Source organism: Prionailurus viverrinus, chromosome A1, assembly GCF_022837055.1.
Source record: "Prionailurus viverrinus isolate Anna chromosome A1, UM_Priviv_1.0, whole genome shotgun sequence".
NCBI lineage: Eukaryota > Metazoa > Chordata > Mammalia > Carnivora > Felidae > Prionailurus > Prionailurus viverrinus.
Window position 1 is genome coordinate 80698749 of NC_062561.1, and position 16206 is coordinate 80714954.

The 16206-nt window shown below is 59.0% G+C and overlaps 1 protein-coding gene across 2 annotated transcripts in view; it reads left to right on the top strand.

Moving 5' to 3' along the window:
• COL4A2 (collagen type IV alpha 2 chain) overlaps nt 1-12518 on the top strand; it is a 173695-nt gene extending 161177 nt beyond the window's left edge. For both annotated transcript variants that reach the window (XM_047852721.1, XM_047852712.1), the window contains exons 39-48: nt 511-582; nt 928-1053; nt 4814-4930; nt 5729-5890; nt 6033-6131; nt 6476-6622; nt 6779-6895; nt 8000-8191; nt 9334-9620; nt 11467-12518. In XM_047852721.1, the coding sequence (XP_047708677.1) occupies nt 511-582; nt 928-1053; nt 4814-4930; nt 5729-5890; nt 6033-6131; nt 6476-6622; nt 6779-6895; nt 8000-8191; nt 9334-9620; nt 11467-11724 (1577 nt within the window). In that variant the 3' untranslated portion in view covers nt 11725-12518. The remainder of the gene's footprint in view (nt 1-510; nt 583-927; nt 1054-4813; nt 4931-5728; nt 5891-6032; nt 6132-6475; nt 6623-6778; nt 6896-7999; nt 8192-9333; nt 9621-11466) is intronic.
• The last annotated feature ends 3688 nt before the right edge of the window (nt 12519-16206 follow it).

A 16206-nucleotide genomic window follows, 5' to 3' on the forward strand; every position in this document is an offset into this window, starting at 1 on the left:
CTTGGCGGGAGCTGGGTGGTTACCCAGGCCCTCAGGAGCTGTCTTTCCCAGCATTAAGGGGCCACCCCCACCCACACTCACTCCCCATATCCCAGGAAGAATCGCGCTCATTGGCCGTCAGCCTTACATGTCCTACTTAGAAAAGTTTATGCTCGGGAATCCGGAGGGAATGGAATAATGCTAGAGCCTTGGTTCCGAGCACAGCTTGTACAAACCACATATGTACAGTGACTCAAGCATCAGGAGAAACGCCGCACTTCCGTCCAGCTCCCTTACGGCCATAACGAGCCTGTAAAAAGATTCCATGAAAACAATCTAAGTTAAATGGTTCTCCTGGGTGACACGAAAGTGATGTGCAAGTCACAGTGTGCAGAACTGCTTGCTGTTTGCCGGGCTTTTGAGTGAACCAGATGGATGACTGTATAACAGCAAACAAAACCAGGTGTGAATTGCTTCGAGAGTTTCTTTGCTCTCCGGTGCATGAAATAACCGTGAGTGAAACCCACACAGGTTTTCCGGGCATCCGAGGCATCAGCGGACTCCACGGCTTGCCGGGCACCAAAGGCTTTCCAGGATCCCCAGGTATTTAATCCTGCCCCAGCCACGTGACCACACCCAGTGGTGGGGGGCAGGGGCTAGTGGGGGACGTCCTGGACCTGGGGGCTCAGGGAGCAGGATGGCTCCGTGCGGGCTGTGCGGCCCTCCCGGAGGCCACCTGGGCTCCCCCGTGGTGCTGCAGACTGAGAGAGGTTCCAACTACAATCACATCCGGGACACTGAGGCCGCACGGCCAGCTGGGATCTCCACGGCCGGCCTCTGGTTCCATCCCCGAGTCTCGGTGCACAGCATCACTGGTCTTTTGCCTCCGAAGATCAGCCTGCCATGGCTGAGGATGCTAACGTCACCGCTGTGTTAACCCTGCCGCAGGTGTGGACGCCCACGGAGACCCCGGCTTTCCCGGTCCTGCTGGGGACAGGGGTGACCCAGGAGAGGCCAACACCCGCCCAGGCCCTGTCGGAGCCCCAGGACAGAAAGGGGAGCGAGGAAATCCAGGTGAGGCCAAGGACCAGCCAGCGGCACCAGACCTGGGGTGTCTGTGAGTCCGAGAGATGGATGTGGGAAGGTCCCTAGAAAGTGCCAGTTGCTTTGCAGACAATTTCTTGCTGCAGAACCCCTTGGCCAGCCCTCCACCCTTATACTCTTAGAATCCATCAGGGGTTAGTGAGTGACCACCCTCTCTAGTGGGAAGGACACGTTCCCACCTGTAGGGACCACACTCTGTCCCCTGCCCCATGTCTCCGGGGCACCTGCACAGTGGTTACCCGTCACAAGCTCTCAGTGTCAGACGAACACGTAAACACAAGCATTACAGTCACCGAGCTGAACCCCGCAGGCAGGTCTGGCCTGTGGTAGGAGCCAACCAGGGAAAGGTGTCTCACCTGCTGAGAAAGGGCCCCACTCCCACCCAAGCCCCCGGCACACGTGCTTAAGCCTGACCTGAGGTGGGAAACGTCTGATCAGTATCTAGGGGCAGAGCGTGTTGAAAGTATTACAGTGTCATTGAGCATTGAGCATCGTCATTGCTTACTGACAATCCGTGGCCGCCAGCACACCCAGCACATGGGCGCAGGCCTGTCACACAGTGGCCCAGGGCATGCTTCGGTCAGGATACTCTAGTAAGCTAGAGCCAGCAACCCCATAGAGTAGTCAGTACCCAAGGAAGGCAGCAACTCGATCCCCCACGGAGGGCAGCCAGTGTCCAGAGGCTCACCGACCACATCGCCTGATTCTCCAAGGTCTGTCACTGCCCCTCTTTCAAATAGCTGGAAACTCCAGAATTCCCTGATATCTGAGCTCCACAGCATTGACCTGAAGGCAAGAGAATGAGGAGAGGCTCAGCCAGCCGGGGCCTTAGTATGAGCCCTGAGAGGCTGCACGGTGCTCACGCAGCCTCAGTCAGGGTCTGTTGACCGGCACATTCCCCACTCGGGGGGTAAGGGTTGGTCCACCGGCACAAGCCTCCTTAGAGCCCCCCGGGGTGCTGGCAATGCCGTGACTTTGAAGTCAGATGCCTGCATGTGTGTTCTCATTCTGCCTCTCACTTGGCACGACTTTGCACATGGCTTTGCTTATAAAACGAAGGTAGAAGCCCACCTTCTGGGTATCGAGGGGATGCGGTGAGATAATACAGGTGAGGCTCTTACACAAAGAGGCCCAGAAAGCAACGCTCGCTGGCTTCTCTACAAGGCCTCCAATTAGCATTTTTTCAGAGAGTCCTGCTCGTAAGAGGAGCTGCCCTCTGAAAGGGGCGGGGGAACGCAGCCCGGGATATGGAGGTGAGGCCGGGCCCAGGGGACAGAGGGAAGCGAGAGGCATGGACAGTGCTCACAAGACTTCAGCTGCGCCCTGTGTCCTGAGGCATGCCGACTGATGCACACGGCACATGTTCAGGCTCAGAAACGGGCAACAAGGGATAGGTTACGGTTCCCAGCAGGACAGAAATCACCTCTCTTACTCCCCTGTTTATACCTCGGCAAGCTGCCTGCTGCAGAGTCAGTGTTCACAGACATTCGTTGGAGCAGAATGTTGTGAAACTCTTTGTGACCGCCACAAAGTCGAAAGACTCCGCCACCCCGCCCCACGATCCCATCGCACGTTAACTGTGCGCCATCTGTTTCCCAGAATTCTTGAACCTACAGTGTAGCCCCCCGCACTCCATCAGAGGGACCCAGAACGTGCGGGCTCCCACACGGCCCTGAGGCCTCGCAGCTCTCTGTAAAGCAGCTATCCCCTGCGAGGGCCTCGTCCCGCATCAGAATCACGGCAGCCCAACGAGCTGGTGGTTTCTGAGCAGACTCTGGGCTCTGCCCACTGGGCCACAGCCTCTGGCCGTCGTGAGGGAGGGAGACTTCCCACGGAGACATCCCCAGGCAGGCCGGTGAGGACACACTGTCCTCCGAGGATGGCGGGTGACCGTGAGCCATCGTTGTCCCTCCCGTGGGCCTCACCTCAGGCCAGAAGTGCAGATTTGCAGCCGAAGCCCCTCTTGCCGCTGATGTGGGGCTCAATTCATGGTTTGCCTGTGCAGGACGGGTTTTCATCAAACTTCCATCAGTCGGGGGTTTCTTTCAACACTTAGGAAGATCCATGGGCGCCAAGGAGGGAATGGGCTTGTGTTGACCCTGATTTCAGCAAACTGAGCCTGGTTCACTCAGAGTGTCATTAACAGAGGCCCAGTCACTGCGGTTTGTTGTGGGAATCCGGCCGCTCTGGATCTTCTGACTCGAGAGTTTCTGCCATTATCCACTGACACTCACCGCCTGTTTCGGTCACTATGTTACAATACTTAGACACAGCTCAGTTGGTGTCGTTTTCTGTCAAACTACACACGGCAGCTGGCCGGTCCCCACAGGCCTCGTAAACCCGCTTGCCCATTGCCTGTAATTGAGACAAAGACGACACCTTTCTCAGTGTTCCCCCTGGCGCGTTTCTCCGTCCGCTGCGCAGAGGCACGCGCCGTGACGGGTATCGGAGCCGCGGTGTGGCTGAGGACCAGCCAGGAGGCTGCGTGGGGGGCACAGGAGGCGGCCGCTGGCCCCTCGGTCACGCGGATTTGCCCCGTGCTGCCCAGCTCACCGTCCGCCCTGGAGGAGACGTGACAGTCCCGGGACACCCGGACGCCTCTCTGCACCTCCAGACTGTGGGAGAAAACAAACACCAGTCTGGCAATTAGGAGAGAAACCGACCGCCTCCCCACTGGCAGCTCCCACGCCCGCCGAGCACGGACGGGCACCTGTGACCGTCATGTGGGCCGACACGCGGGACCGGGGGGCTCCCACAGATCTGCTCGCATGGGGACTGTCCTCCACCGTCTGTCCTCCGTCAGTGCCTGAGGTCGGTCCTGTCCCGTGCCGCAGTTCTGTTCTGCGAAGCAAATACCAAGTGAGAGATTCTGAACCAGGGACTCTCATGGAAATGCAGAGTCAGGCTCCTGACAGCCCCTGGTCACACGTTCACCGACCGACCTACACGTGACCTTTTGCTCTCATGTGTTTCTGTTGAAAGACACCTTATTTGATGTGTGTTGTTGATACGTTGACGTGGACCTCGTGGCCACCGGCTCGGTCTCTTGCCCAAAGGAAGCCCCTGTGACACACGTGTCCTCTGTGAGCACGATCGGGGAGGAGGGGGGACAATTTAACAGTGAAATCACCAATAGGAAGCCCAGAAATGTAAAAACCACAGCACTAAACAGACACAGGAAGAATCCTTGTTGACACTTGGAGCTGAAACGAGGACATCTGCAGGCACGGAAGGGTCTGCCTCTTCTGCTTGTCCGGGAGGGACGCCGGCACTGAGGGCGCATCGCCAATAAACCCCGCCGAGTACGCGGATCGGCGAGCGCAGAACCCTCGAGCGGCGAGGACGGCTGTGCAAAGCTGGGACCCAGGCTACTGAAGGGAGGGCGACAGGGCAGACTGGGAGCATCCGTGTGGTCCTTCTGGACCAACACGAGTGCTAGCCACACCCGGAACCTTCCATCCCAACCCAAGTGCTAGCCAGCAACAGAGCCAGCCTTCCAGGGCCCAGGGGCCGTCCTCAAGTACCACAGCCACATCGGCTGAGCAAGATCCGTGGGACCCTCCAGGCAGCAGGAGGGGCCAGTAGCTTCCCCACGCCTGCAGTGTGGCACGGTCCCCACCTCCCCTCACCGCCCCTCCTTGGCGGCTCTGCTCCTGGACAAGAGGGGAAACGATAGATTGAAAAGTTGGACGGTGATGGCAAAACTGACTTCCTCTGTTTCTCTCCGAAGGGGAACGAGGCCCAGTCGGGAGTCCGGGACTGCAGGGATTTCCAGGAATCACCCCACCTTCCAACATCTCCGGGTCACCTGGTGACAAAGGGGCGCCGGGCATATTTGGCCCAGAAGGTAAGCAGGACTCCTGTTTCTGTGTGTTGCAATCTGTGGGGCAGGACCCGGCGGTGACCGGATTACTGTAGGGATGGGACAGACTCTCACTGCCACCTTGAGGGACATTGTGCAAAGGGAAATGGGCCACACGCGCACGGAGGGATGAGCACTGTGTGATGCCACTGGTAACGAGTCCCCAGAGCATTCAGATCCAGGGACGGAAGGGAGAATGGGGGGAGCCGGGGCTGGGGGAGGCGACGGAGAGTCGCAGGTGAATGGGGGCAGAGCCCCGCTTCCGGAAGATGAGAAGGTCTGAGGTGGACCTTCTGGTGTGGCGATGGCCACACAGGTCCTTCAGTGCCCTGAAGTACAGGTGTACTCAGTGCCCCTGAACCGCACATTTAGAAATGGTTGAAATGGGGACGCCTGGGTGGCTCAGTTGGCTAAGTGTCCGACTTCAGCTCAGGTCCTGATCTCACAGTTCGTGGGTTCGAGCCCCGCGTCGGGCTCTGTGCTGACAGCTCAGAGCCTGGAGCCTGCTTCGGATTCTGTCTCTCTCTCTCTCTCTCTCTCTCTCTCTCAAAAATAAGCATTAAAAATTTTTTTAATTAAAAAAATAAATGGTAAGGTTTATGTTATGTATATTCTACCACAATAAAGAAAACTCGTCCAGTGTTAGACATGCCAAAGACGCCCCCAGACAGGGGACTCGACACCTGGCCCCCCCGGGCACGTCCTGCAACACATGCCAGTGCTGGTTGGCCGTGCCCGCGCCCTCCTCCTGTGTAACGTCTTTCTGGTGACGCATGTCGACAGGTTATCGAGGGCCCCCGGGGCCACCTGGACCTGCTGCTCTCCCTGGAAGGAAAGGAGACGAGGGCAACCCAGGAGCCTCAGGAAACCCCGGGACCAAAGGGTGGGGCGGGGACCCCGGGCCCCAGGGCCGGCCTGGCGTGTTCGGGCTCCCAGGAGAAAAAGGTAACGGTGCCCATGGAGGGAGGGCTCCTCTTGTCTCCTCTTTCCGGGGAGGCTGGCGGCACCAGTCAGGGCAGGGGGCGGGGGGCAGGGCTGGAGCCCCCACACAGACATGTGAGTCCTCTGTGTCCTGCTTGTCTTGAAGGACCCAGAGGGGAGCCAGGACTCATGGGAAACACAGGAGCCACCGGGAGTGTGGGCGACCCAGGCCCCAAGGGGCCCAAAGGAGACAGGGGACTCCCAGGTGAGTGGCCTTCGCACACCCACACAGCCAGCATCTCAGGTGGGTGGCCCCAGAACTGGGCTTCAGGACGATCCCTGGCCCTCCGGGCTGGGGGACCCCTCCGAGGCCTCCCTCTGAAGTGCCACGCTGGGACCCGCTGTGGCTCCCGCCGTGACTGGGTGACTGACAGCCGCCGGTGAAGGGAAGGCCCTTAGCGACCTCGCAGACGGGTTATTCTCTAGATGGCAAGATGGTTCCAGAAAGCTCCAAGATTGGTTTCAACGGATGAAAACAATGGAATACAGATCATTGCAAGGAAGCCGGGAGCGCCCCTGTGTCAACTGGCCTTTCTTTGCCCTTTCCAGGTGCCCCCGGTTCTGTGGGATCCCCTGGGATTGTGGGAATCCCCCAGAGGATCACCGTCCAGCCAGGGCCAGTGGGTCCACACGGAAGGAGAGGCCCCCCGGGGGCACAGGGAGAGATGGGGCCCCAGGGCCCCCCAGGAGAGCCAGGTAGGAGCCCTGCCGGAGAGCCGCCAGGGAAATGCCTTTTCCTGCTCGCGTTCTTCTCGCTTGGGTTTCCTCCCCGGAAAGCCTGTGTTGAGCATCAGTGACACTGAGCACGGTCACGCCTTCCATGGTGCTCACACCCGTTTCGTGGCTGTGCAGGTTTCCGTGGGGCTCCAGGGAAGGCAGGGCCCCAGGGAAGAGGTGGCGTTTCTGCTGTTCCTGGATTCCGAGGAGACCAGGGGCCCATGGGACAGCAGGGGCCCATCGGCCAGGAAGGTGAGTGACGGACAGAAAGGGGGCAGAGGGCAGGGGGTTTCTTCCAGGTCCACTGAGGGTCTGACTAGTGTCCTGTGGTGCGTGGGGAGGAATGAGCCAGCACCCAGATGAGCAAAAAGACGCTGCCCCTCACCCAGGCTGTGGCACTCGGTAACAACACCTGTGCCCATGAGGGCACCCGGTCCAGAGTCCCCAGACAGACCGGCCCCCTTCCTTCCACTGACACGTCCGCAGGTGGCTTGGAGAAGGAGCCAATCAACACACTTCGAGAAATGGCCTTTGTAATGATCTCAAAGGTCTGGGCCAGTGAGCTGAAGGAAAGCAATTGTGTTAGTGGCAGCCATCGTAAAGTCTGGTGTCACTGATTTCTTAAAATGATCTGTACATACGCAGGGCGGGATAGGCCAGAAATACCAGCAATTTGTGCACAAAGAAGTAGGTTTGTTTCAGTCCCCCCTGAGCTCACTCGGAAACAGTGGTAGGAGTGAGTCACATTCAACTGGGGTGCACGACCGGTGTCCCCATCACAGGAGTGTGCAGTCCGCTGTCCTGCGCACGGACCCACCCACGGCCAGGAGGTTGCGGGCTCCGTGGGGGATGTATGTCCAGGGACACACGTGGGCAGAGGGGAGTCATCCAGGCTGGGAGACCAAGCAGCAGAGGTGGAGGGGACGTCCCGTGAGGAACAAGTGACGAGTGGAAGTGTCCCTTGGGGGGAGGGGCGGGGAGCAAGGCAGGATCAGCACGGACAGCTGATTCCCAGTGTTTGAAGGGTCGTCTTGTTGGAGGCACAGTAGATGTTCCGCTATGCTCCAGGGGCGGACTCGAGCCCTGGGTGGGCATCGTGGGAGGCAGAGTTCTAACCCAGACGTGCCCAGCCACGGGGCTCTTGGGACAGAGGAGGCCCGTTTGTTGGGTGGGGGTGAGCCGCAGTCCTCTGGGCCCTTCGACTGGCTCCGCACCAGCCCCTCGTTCAGGGCCCTGGCAGGTCCTCCAAGGGGCACAGCCAGTGAGGGCCAGGCTTCGGGCAGAAAGCGGGCAGCAGCCGCAGAGGCCAAGGTCCGCACAGCAGCTGAAAGGCGGCCACTCTCTCCCGGGTTCTAGGGGAGCCAGGCCGCCCGGGGACCCCCGGCCTGCCCGGCATGCCCGGCCGCAGCGTCAGCATCGGCTACCTCCTGGTGAAGCACAGTCAGACGGACCAGGAGCCCATGTGCCCCGTGGGCATGAACAAGCTCTGGAGTGGGTACAGCCTGCTGTACTTCGAAGGCCAGGAGAAGGCGCACAACCAGGACCTGGGTAGGTACCACCCGGCCAGCCCCGGCCAGTTCGGCTCCTGGTCAGCATCGGCAGCTCTCAGCCGGACGGGCTCCTGCCGATCGAGGGCACTGGGCCCATCCACATCCCTGGGCTTCCAGAAGAGATGAAAATGGCCTTTGAGACCTCCAAAGCTCAGGTCAGGACCACAGAGGCTGCGGCCTGCACAGGCTCAGGGGTGGCCCCGCCTGCCCTGGAGGCCACTAGAAGCTTCACCCCCAGCTTGGCTTTTCGCCGCAGGCTCTGTAAACGGTCAGGCTGGGGCCGTGAGGAGCGGGGGGTCACACAGGGCCCCCGGGAGAACAGATGCACATTCAAGTAAGCCTGGTTGCCAAAAGGAATTGAAAGGACTTAAAAGCACACAGGAAGTGCAGCGAGCACACGTGAAAAGTGGGGGAGGGGCAGGGGTGCCTCCGTCCGAGGGGCCTGTGGTAGGGACAGGGGTGGGGAGTCCCTCAATCCGACCCCGACGCTGTGTGCACATTCCCGTCTACAGGTTCCACTTCCGAAATAAGTTTAACAGAACACAAAGCGGGACAAACGCACAGGGCCAGGGCCTAAAACGCAGAGCCAGGAGCAGGGCCTAGGCAGTGGGCCCCGCGCTGGGCAGGCTTGGTGGCAGGTGCCCACACGTTGTCCCCAAGCCCAGTAAGCAGCCCATGTGAGCAGGGAAGACTGTGCAGCTCTAATTCATCCTCTCTGCCCTGAGATAAAGGCAACCTTTGTACCCAGGAGCAGGGGAGTGTTTGGGGTTCGTATGGCCAGAGTTCCTTCAGAGAGGGCCCCTCAGGGTGCAGGAAGCCAGGCCCTTATCTTGGGTCCCATCAGGGGTTTCTCGGGGCTGGTCTTGAAGACCCCCAAACAACATAGGCCTCAGCCAGGTGCTAGTTCATGAAGACCCCACTCCATCCAGGGATGTGTGTGAAAACTTCTAGAAGCGCAAGGCTGAAATGGCAGGGCAGACTCCAAAAAAAGGAATTGGAAACCGCTAGCTCAGTCCCCTGTGCAGATCTGAGCCCCACCGGGTGGCTGGTGGGCAGGTCCGTGACGTGGGGCCTCTGGGACCTGGCCCGGCCTGGAGGGGCGTCTTCCCAGCCACACTCAGCTGCGACCTCTTTCCACAGGGCTGGCGGGCTCCTGCCTGGCTCGGTTCAGCACCATGCCCTTTCTGTACTGCAACCCGGGTGACGTGTGCTACTACGCCAGCCGCAACGACAAGTCCTACTGGCTCTCCACCACGGCCCCGCTGCCCATGATGCCCGTGGCCGAGGATGAAATCAAGCCCTACATCAGCCGCTGTTCCGTGTGTGAGGCCCCAGCCGTCGCCATAGCGGTACACAGTCAAGATGTCTCCATCCCCCACTGCCCAGCTGGATGGCGGAGTCTGTGGATTGGATATTCTTTCCTCATGGTATGTGGTACTTGCCTGCTTTCTCTGTCTGAGCATGGAACTGGGTGGAAATCTAGTTCCTCTCCCCAACACAGCCTGCCTCTGGAAGAATAATCACACGGGATAGTTGTTCAGGTTGCACACTGCACAAGGGCATCTGGCCCAGGGGATGAGAGCTGGAATACAGCCTGCACTTTTGCCTAAGCACTTTGCGAACTGAGCCATGTCAGGCATGGGCTGCCCCACCCACAGGGGCCCGTGAATTTGCCATCAGGCCACTGTACAGGCTGCAATTAGGATAAACTGGGCCACCATGATAGCAACCCTTACGGTTTTCCTGCTTACTCCACCACTGTAGGGAGAAAGGAAAGGCCAGTGACGACAGTAGGCCTTGTGTTTATATTCGTTATAACTGCCATAAGTCATAAATCATATAAATAACATAACATGTAAGCGATAGGAAAAAGTAAGTATTCATTCTTAATATTTTTAGAGGTATCATTGCTGCAATAATTCGAAGCACAGAATACTAAGTTCTGTGCAGACAGGCACCTCCCTACTTTTCAAGAAGCTGATCACGGCCACGTAAGGTGACTTTTGAGGACAGAACAACCCTGTGTGGTTACACGTGCCATCGGGGTGCGTCTGTGTGCATGTGTGCAGGTGTGTGTGTGTGCGCGTGTGCGTGTGTGTGTGTGTGTGTGTGCGTGCGGACTAAAGTCAGAGCCCTTGCCGGCCAAGCTGTTCCCAGCTCTGAGGCTTCCTGCAGGGTGCTTCCTCCTGACCCTGGCCCAACAGCTCGCTCCAGGTGTCCTTCCAGGGCGGGGCCCTCCCCAGGCCGGCCTCCGCTCCTTCATGCCAAGTGGGGCCTGAGGCTCCCTCCCACACCAAATGGACTGTGGGGCTCTGGGCTGGGGGGGCTCCTGCATTCTGTGAGCACAAGCCTTTTTCAAAGCTTCTTGTGCTTGTGGCTTTGTTTAAAGAGGTTGACCTGGGTTACCCGCCCAGGACGCCCCAGAACAGCCTCCTTTTTTTCCCTCACACTGTGGCTGAGACACATCCCTGTCCCACAAGCCACAGGGACAGTGTGTGTCCCACCAAGCCTGGCGGCCCATTTCTCTATGAGCTTCGGGCCCCGGTGGTCCCGTGCATCTTAACAAGCCGCACTTGTGACACCACGAGAAAGTAGCAGGGGACAGAAGTGAAAACGAGGTCCCCTCTGACGCTTCCCGCCTCCCGGCCAGCAGCCACATGGTCCTCTCAGGTGACCAGCTGCCTAATTAACAACCCTCTGATTGAAAAAACAATCATTACACAAGTAGTACCTGTTGGCTATCGAGACACCAGCAAGTGGAGATTTCCAGAACCACTCCCAGTCTCTCTCCAGAAGAGCAAGCGAGGAGGAGCTGTCGAGGCCACTTTCTTTCTGCCTTATTTTTACCTTACCAGCCTCACGTGTGCCCTGCATGTTGACTTTAGTTTTCCTTTGAAAAAAGAAAAAAAAAAAAAAAAGCAGTTCACACGTTGGCATCTGTCCTGCCAGGTGAACACACTTCATCCTTTGAATAGATGATTCGGGAGACAGTGTTTTTCCCCAAGACGAGTCAGCCGCGTGTGCCGGTTATAACCTGCTTCTGCTCTGGGCTTCCCTTAAGCTCAGACGGTGCGCGTGGGCTCACGTCCCTGTCCCTGCACCGTGCCTGGTGCGTGGGCCACCCTGGTTTATTGCAGGCGGTCTGTATTGAAAGCGCAGACAAACTCCGGGGGGTGTTCAGCTGGGGGGGTGGGGGGAGGACGGTGCATCAAAGAGCCCGGGCCGTCCCCCTGTGGGCGCGCTCACAGCCCTGCCCCGTCTCCCTCTGTGCAGCACACGGCGGCCGGCGACGAAGGCGGTGGCCAGTCGCTGGTGTCTCCGGGCAGCTGCCTGGAGGACTTCCGCGCGACGCCCTTCATCGAGTGCAACGGGGGCCGTGGCACCTGCCACTACTACGCCAACAAGTACAGCTTCTGGCTCACCACCATCCCCGAGCGCAGTTTCCAGGGCTCGCCGTCCGCCGACACCCTCAAGGCGGGGCTCATCCGCACGCACATCAGCCGCTGCCAGGTGTGCATGAAGAACCTGTGACGTGCGGGGGGCCGCACCCTGCACGCGCTTCTCGGGGGGCTACACTCGGCCGGGGGGGCCACGTTGGTGCTCACTCTTAACTTATTACCTCACACGCCGCCCCCAAAACCGATCTCATCCTCTCTTTCAAACTCTGACGGAAAGGCTGCCAAAGGAATTGAGTGCCAGCGCTCACACCAAACAGCCCGTGGGCACCCGCAGGGGCTTCGGCACTGGCGACACCTGCCTCCCAACAGAACGGTCACCCGCCCGAGCACCCCCATCAGGCCGTGCCACAGTGCTCTGCACCGGGTGTACCTGATGTCTCCACACGTGCCCTTAGAGTCACTGCGCTTCCAGACCCCACAGACGCCCCGCATTGTTGAACCCGCCTAATGGGGTGGTGTTGATAAGCGAAGCGTGTCGCCAAGGGCTCCTGAACCCCTCGTGCGGCTCCCACCCGCGGGTATCCGGGCCTCCGTGCTGGCAGCTCTGTTTCCTCCCAAAGACCCAGGATGTGCCTCTTAACCCCTCAGGAAGGCCAGGTGTGCCTTTTAAGACTTTGATGGTCCCACATGAGCTCTCTTCTGTCCCCCCCCCCCCCCCCCCCCCGCCGCGTCTTCACAGACCATCGGGAGACCTCTTAGCCACCTGTTGTCAGCCACGCCATGTGGCACACTGTAGTCAGAAGTGATGTGTCTACTGCCCCAGGTGGCCCCGGGGACTTACCCTCCATTCTTGGTGACTCATACTCCTATGACATATCTAACCTCTGTAACAAACACACAATAAAAGTTGGTTTTGAGCTTTTTATACCCCAAGGTGTTGACGGTCTTCATTCTCCCACGTCTGTCAAGCACAGTTTGCTGCACGAACCCCACACACCCGCCACGCCCCTCCCCGGGTCTGTGGTGTGGCTTGTCAGGGAGGTGTTTGTGTTTGCAGTGTGTTAGGGCCCACAGGAAACACCCCAGCCACCACTCACGGGGCTCAAGAGAACGGGCGCCTCACAAACACACTTCCCAAGTCATCTGGTTAGTTCTGACAGAACGTCCCAGGTCAGATCTCCGTATTTCCAAGAAACCCCCAAGACACATCTCTGGAACCTGGCAGGCCTCTGGGAGCCCAGGCCAGAATTTATTTCCAGCCTTTAAAATGCAGTCCTGGGGCACCAGCTGGCTCAGTCAGCCAAGTGTCCAACCTCGGCCCAGGTCACGATCTCATAGTTCGAGCCCCGCGTCAGACTCTGTGCTGACAGCCCAGAGCCTGGAGCCGCTTCGGCTTCTGTCTCCTTCTCTCACTGCCCCTCTCCCACTCTCATTCTGTCTGTCCCTCAAAAATTAAAAAAAAAAAAAAAAATTAAAATGCAGTCTCTTATTGGGGCACCTGGGTGGCTCAGTCAGCTAAGGGTCTGATTCTTGGTTTCAGCTCAGGTCATGGTCTCATGGTTTTGTGAGTTCAAGCCCCACGTCAGGCTCTTCATAACAGCCTGGAGCCTGCTTGGGATTCTCTCTCTCTCTCTGTTCCTCCCCCACTCACACCGTCTCTGTCCCTCTCAAAAATAAACTTAAAAAAAAATTACAGAAAATGCAATCTCATGCTAAATTTTTAAAAAAGATTTCATTTATTTTTAAGTAACCTCTACCCCTGATGTGGGGCTCAAACTACTGACCCGAGATCAAGAATTGAACGCTCCTCCAACTGAGCCAGTCAAGCACCTCGTATTAAACGTTTCTAGGAACTGTTTCCACGTAACTAAACAAGTATTCCGCATGATACTGTCACTCGAAATAGTTGAGCAACCACCCTGCACTGTCCCCCAGCAGCTGACAGGGACAAGGACTCTGCCCAGGAGGGTTTTTGGGGACATGAGTCCCGATCAGAGGATGGAGGGGGCCTGGCAGAGTGACTCGAGCAGAGGATGCAGTACTGAGGGCTCTGTCCTGCAGGGACCCCCCCAGGAAGGCCACGGGAGGAGCCTCAAGCTGTGCAGCCGAGGCATGGAAAGGGGACATTTCCCTCCGCCAGCTCTCGCCCCGGGGGGTCATGGGCTGCCCACCCCCCCAGGTCCCTGGCTCTCCCGTGTGTGCAGGGCTGAGCGGCGTCCCAGGTAGACGCGGCAGAGAAGCAGTGGAGCTGACGTGGGTGCTGTATCCTACACCTGCTCACAGATGGCTTCCATGGCAACAGTCACAGCACCCCCCCAGGGGATGTGAGGCTGTGAGGCCAGGGCCTGAAAGCGGCCCACACGGCGCCCCCTGTGGGAGGCAGCTGTTCATTCCAGACTCCGGTCGCCACGATCAGGGGGCGGCTGTGAAGTGCGGCACAGTCCCCAAGATCCCTGCTCGACTCGGCTTAGGTGTGATGCCATGAAGGTCGGGGCGCTGGGCACCAGCATCCTCCCTGGTGGGACACACTCCCCGGGGGCCCCTGATGCCCGCCCTGCCTGAAGGCTGACCCTTGGCCGGGCCTTGCCAAACAGACTCACAGGAGGCTGGTCTCCATCCCACAGCTCAGGTTCAAGAGCACAGGGCGGCTGGACGGAGGTCATGTGATGATGTAAATCAGCCCTGAAATTGTAGCTGCTTCCACAGAGGCCATTTGGTCACAGGGGTCAGGGTCTGGCTTCCCTGTGGTGGGAGTGGGGGGTTCCCATGCTCTTCCTGGAGCTGACTTATCCCTACTTCTATGCTTAGAAAAAACGAATGTTGGAGCGCCTGGCGGGGCTCAGTTGGCTGAGCGTCCAACTTCAGCTCAGGCCATGATCTCGCGGTTCCTGAGTTCAAGCCCCGCGTTGGGCTCTGTGCTGACAGCCCAGAGCCTGGAGCCTGCTTCCGATTCTGTGTCGCCCTTTCTCTCTCTCTCTCTGCCCCTCCCCTCCTCTCTCAAAAGTAAATAAACATAAAAAAGAAAAGAAAAAGTAAGTGATCCCTGCAGAGTTCCTGGAAAGTGGATTCTCGTGTCCGGATTTGAGGACACTGTTTGGGGGTCTTCCTGCCCCCCCTCCCTGCCCAGGGGACAGGAACCCACCCACCCACACCCACACACACACAAACATGTGAGGCATGAACATGTGAGCGAGGCCACCAGAGGGCAAGGCTGTGGGAGGAGGGGGAAGTGCCCCTGGAGACACTGTCCTGGGCGGGGGGGCACCCTCCCCTGGCCAGGCCACCCCGCTCACCTCGCCCCGGACGCATCAGCCCCAGGACTGCTGTGAGGCCTCCGTGGCTTTTCCCAGGGAAACAAGCAGGTGGGGGCATACAACAGGCGCACCTCGTCTGGGGCAGCAGGTAGACAATGGAACCCACCTCGGGGGAGAGGACACGGCAGCTCCCGGAACCAGGCGCCTGAAGCCGAGGGCCGGCCTGCAGGGAAGCTGGGCACCAGAGGCAAAGGTGTGGCTTCCAGACACGGCAGGTGGCTCTGATTCCACCAGGCTTGAAAATGACAGTCGCACCTTTAAGAACCCAGCCCGGCTGCCTGGGGAAAGGGGGGAGCAGGGCTCACGACCCAGACGACATTCCCCAACCATCCCTGACGCAGCTGCCTCGCTCGGCCCCTCGGGCACCAGGAAATATCCACCCAGGAAATGTCGAGAAAAAGGTTTTCACCCGTGGGAGGACACAGAGAGCCCTGGGTGAAAGCCTGACGCGGTGGCTCGGAGACCAGGCACAGTGGGAGGTCACAGGGCTGTCCGTGGCCTCCCTGCCCCCCAGCAGCCATATTTGTGCAAAACAGAAGGAACGTTCGAGCTTGCCAGCTCAAACCCACACCCAGCCGAGAAACCCCCTTTCTTTCCACCAGCTGGCTCCCCCACACCCACCTGAGCCGCCTGAAGCCTCCCCAGGGCCTACCTGGCTCCCCGGGTGGGAACTGGGCCCACATGGTCAGACTGAAAACCTGTGAGCAGGTTCCGACCCCAGAACTGGGCCAGTGTCCCAAACCTACTTGGGACAGAGCCCAGCGTGAAGTGTATTTTTAGGGCAACAACCAAGGCTGAAATTACGCCTGGCTGGCGGAGAACGTGCCATCCCAGGCAATCCCCCAGGAAGTGTGGCCACTCGGGGACACGAGCTGGGGGTGCTCAGAGCAGATGAGCACACGCAAGGAACTTTCAGGGGGACAGGTCCCTGGGGACTCATCCGGCCCCGCCTTCCAGCAAGAACCAGAGACGGTTTCACGGGACGCCGCGTCCATGGCCTTTGGAGACAAATTCCAGGGCCCCCTGGATGGTGGCAGGTGTATCTAGCAAAGATACAATTCGACCAAGCTGATGATACATTGATTCATCTTCAGTGTCCAGTGAGCCCCGCTGTGGGATGGGAGGCAGGCCTCAGGGTGGGTTTCAGTAACAGGCGTCCCCCCTGGGGAGCCCCAGGCAGAGGCAGGGGGCCGTGCCTCGTTTCGTCCTGCAGGTCAGCTGGCGCACACCCCGGAAAAGGCGGCACACGGGAGCAGAGGAGGCCGGCCTGGAGGCCCCCACACCAGTCGTGGGCACTGAAC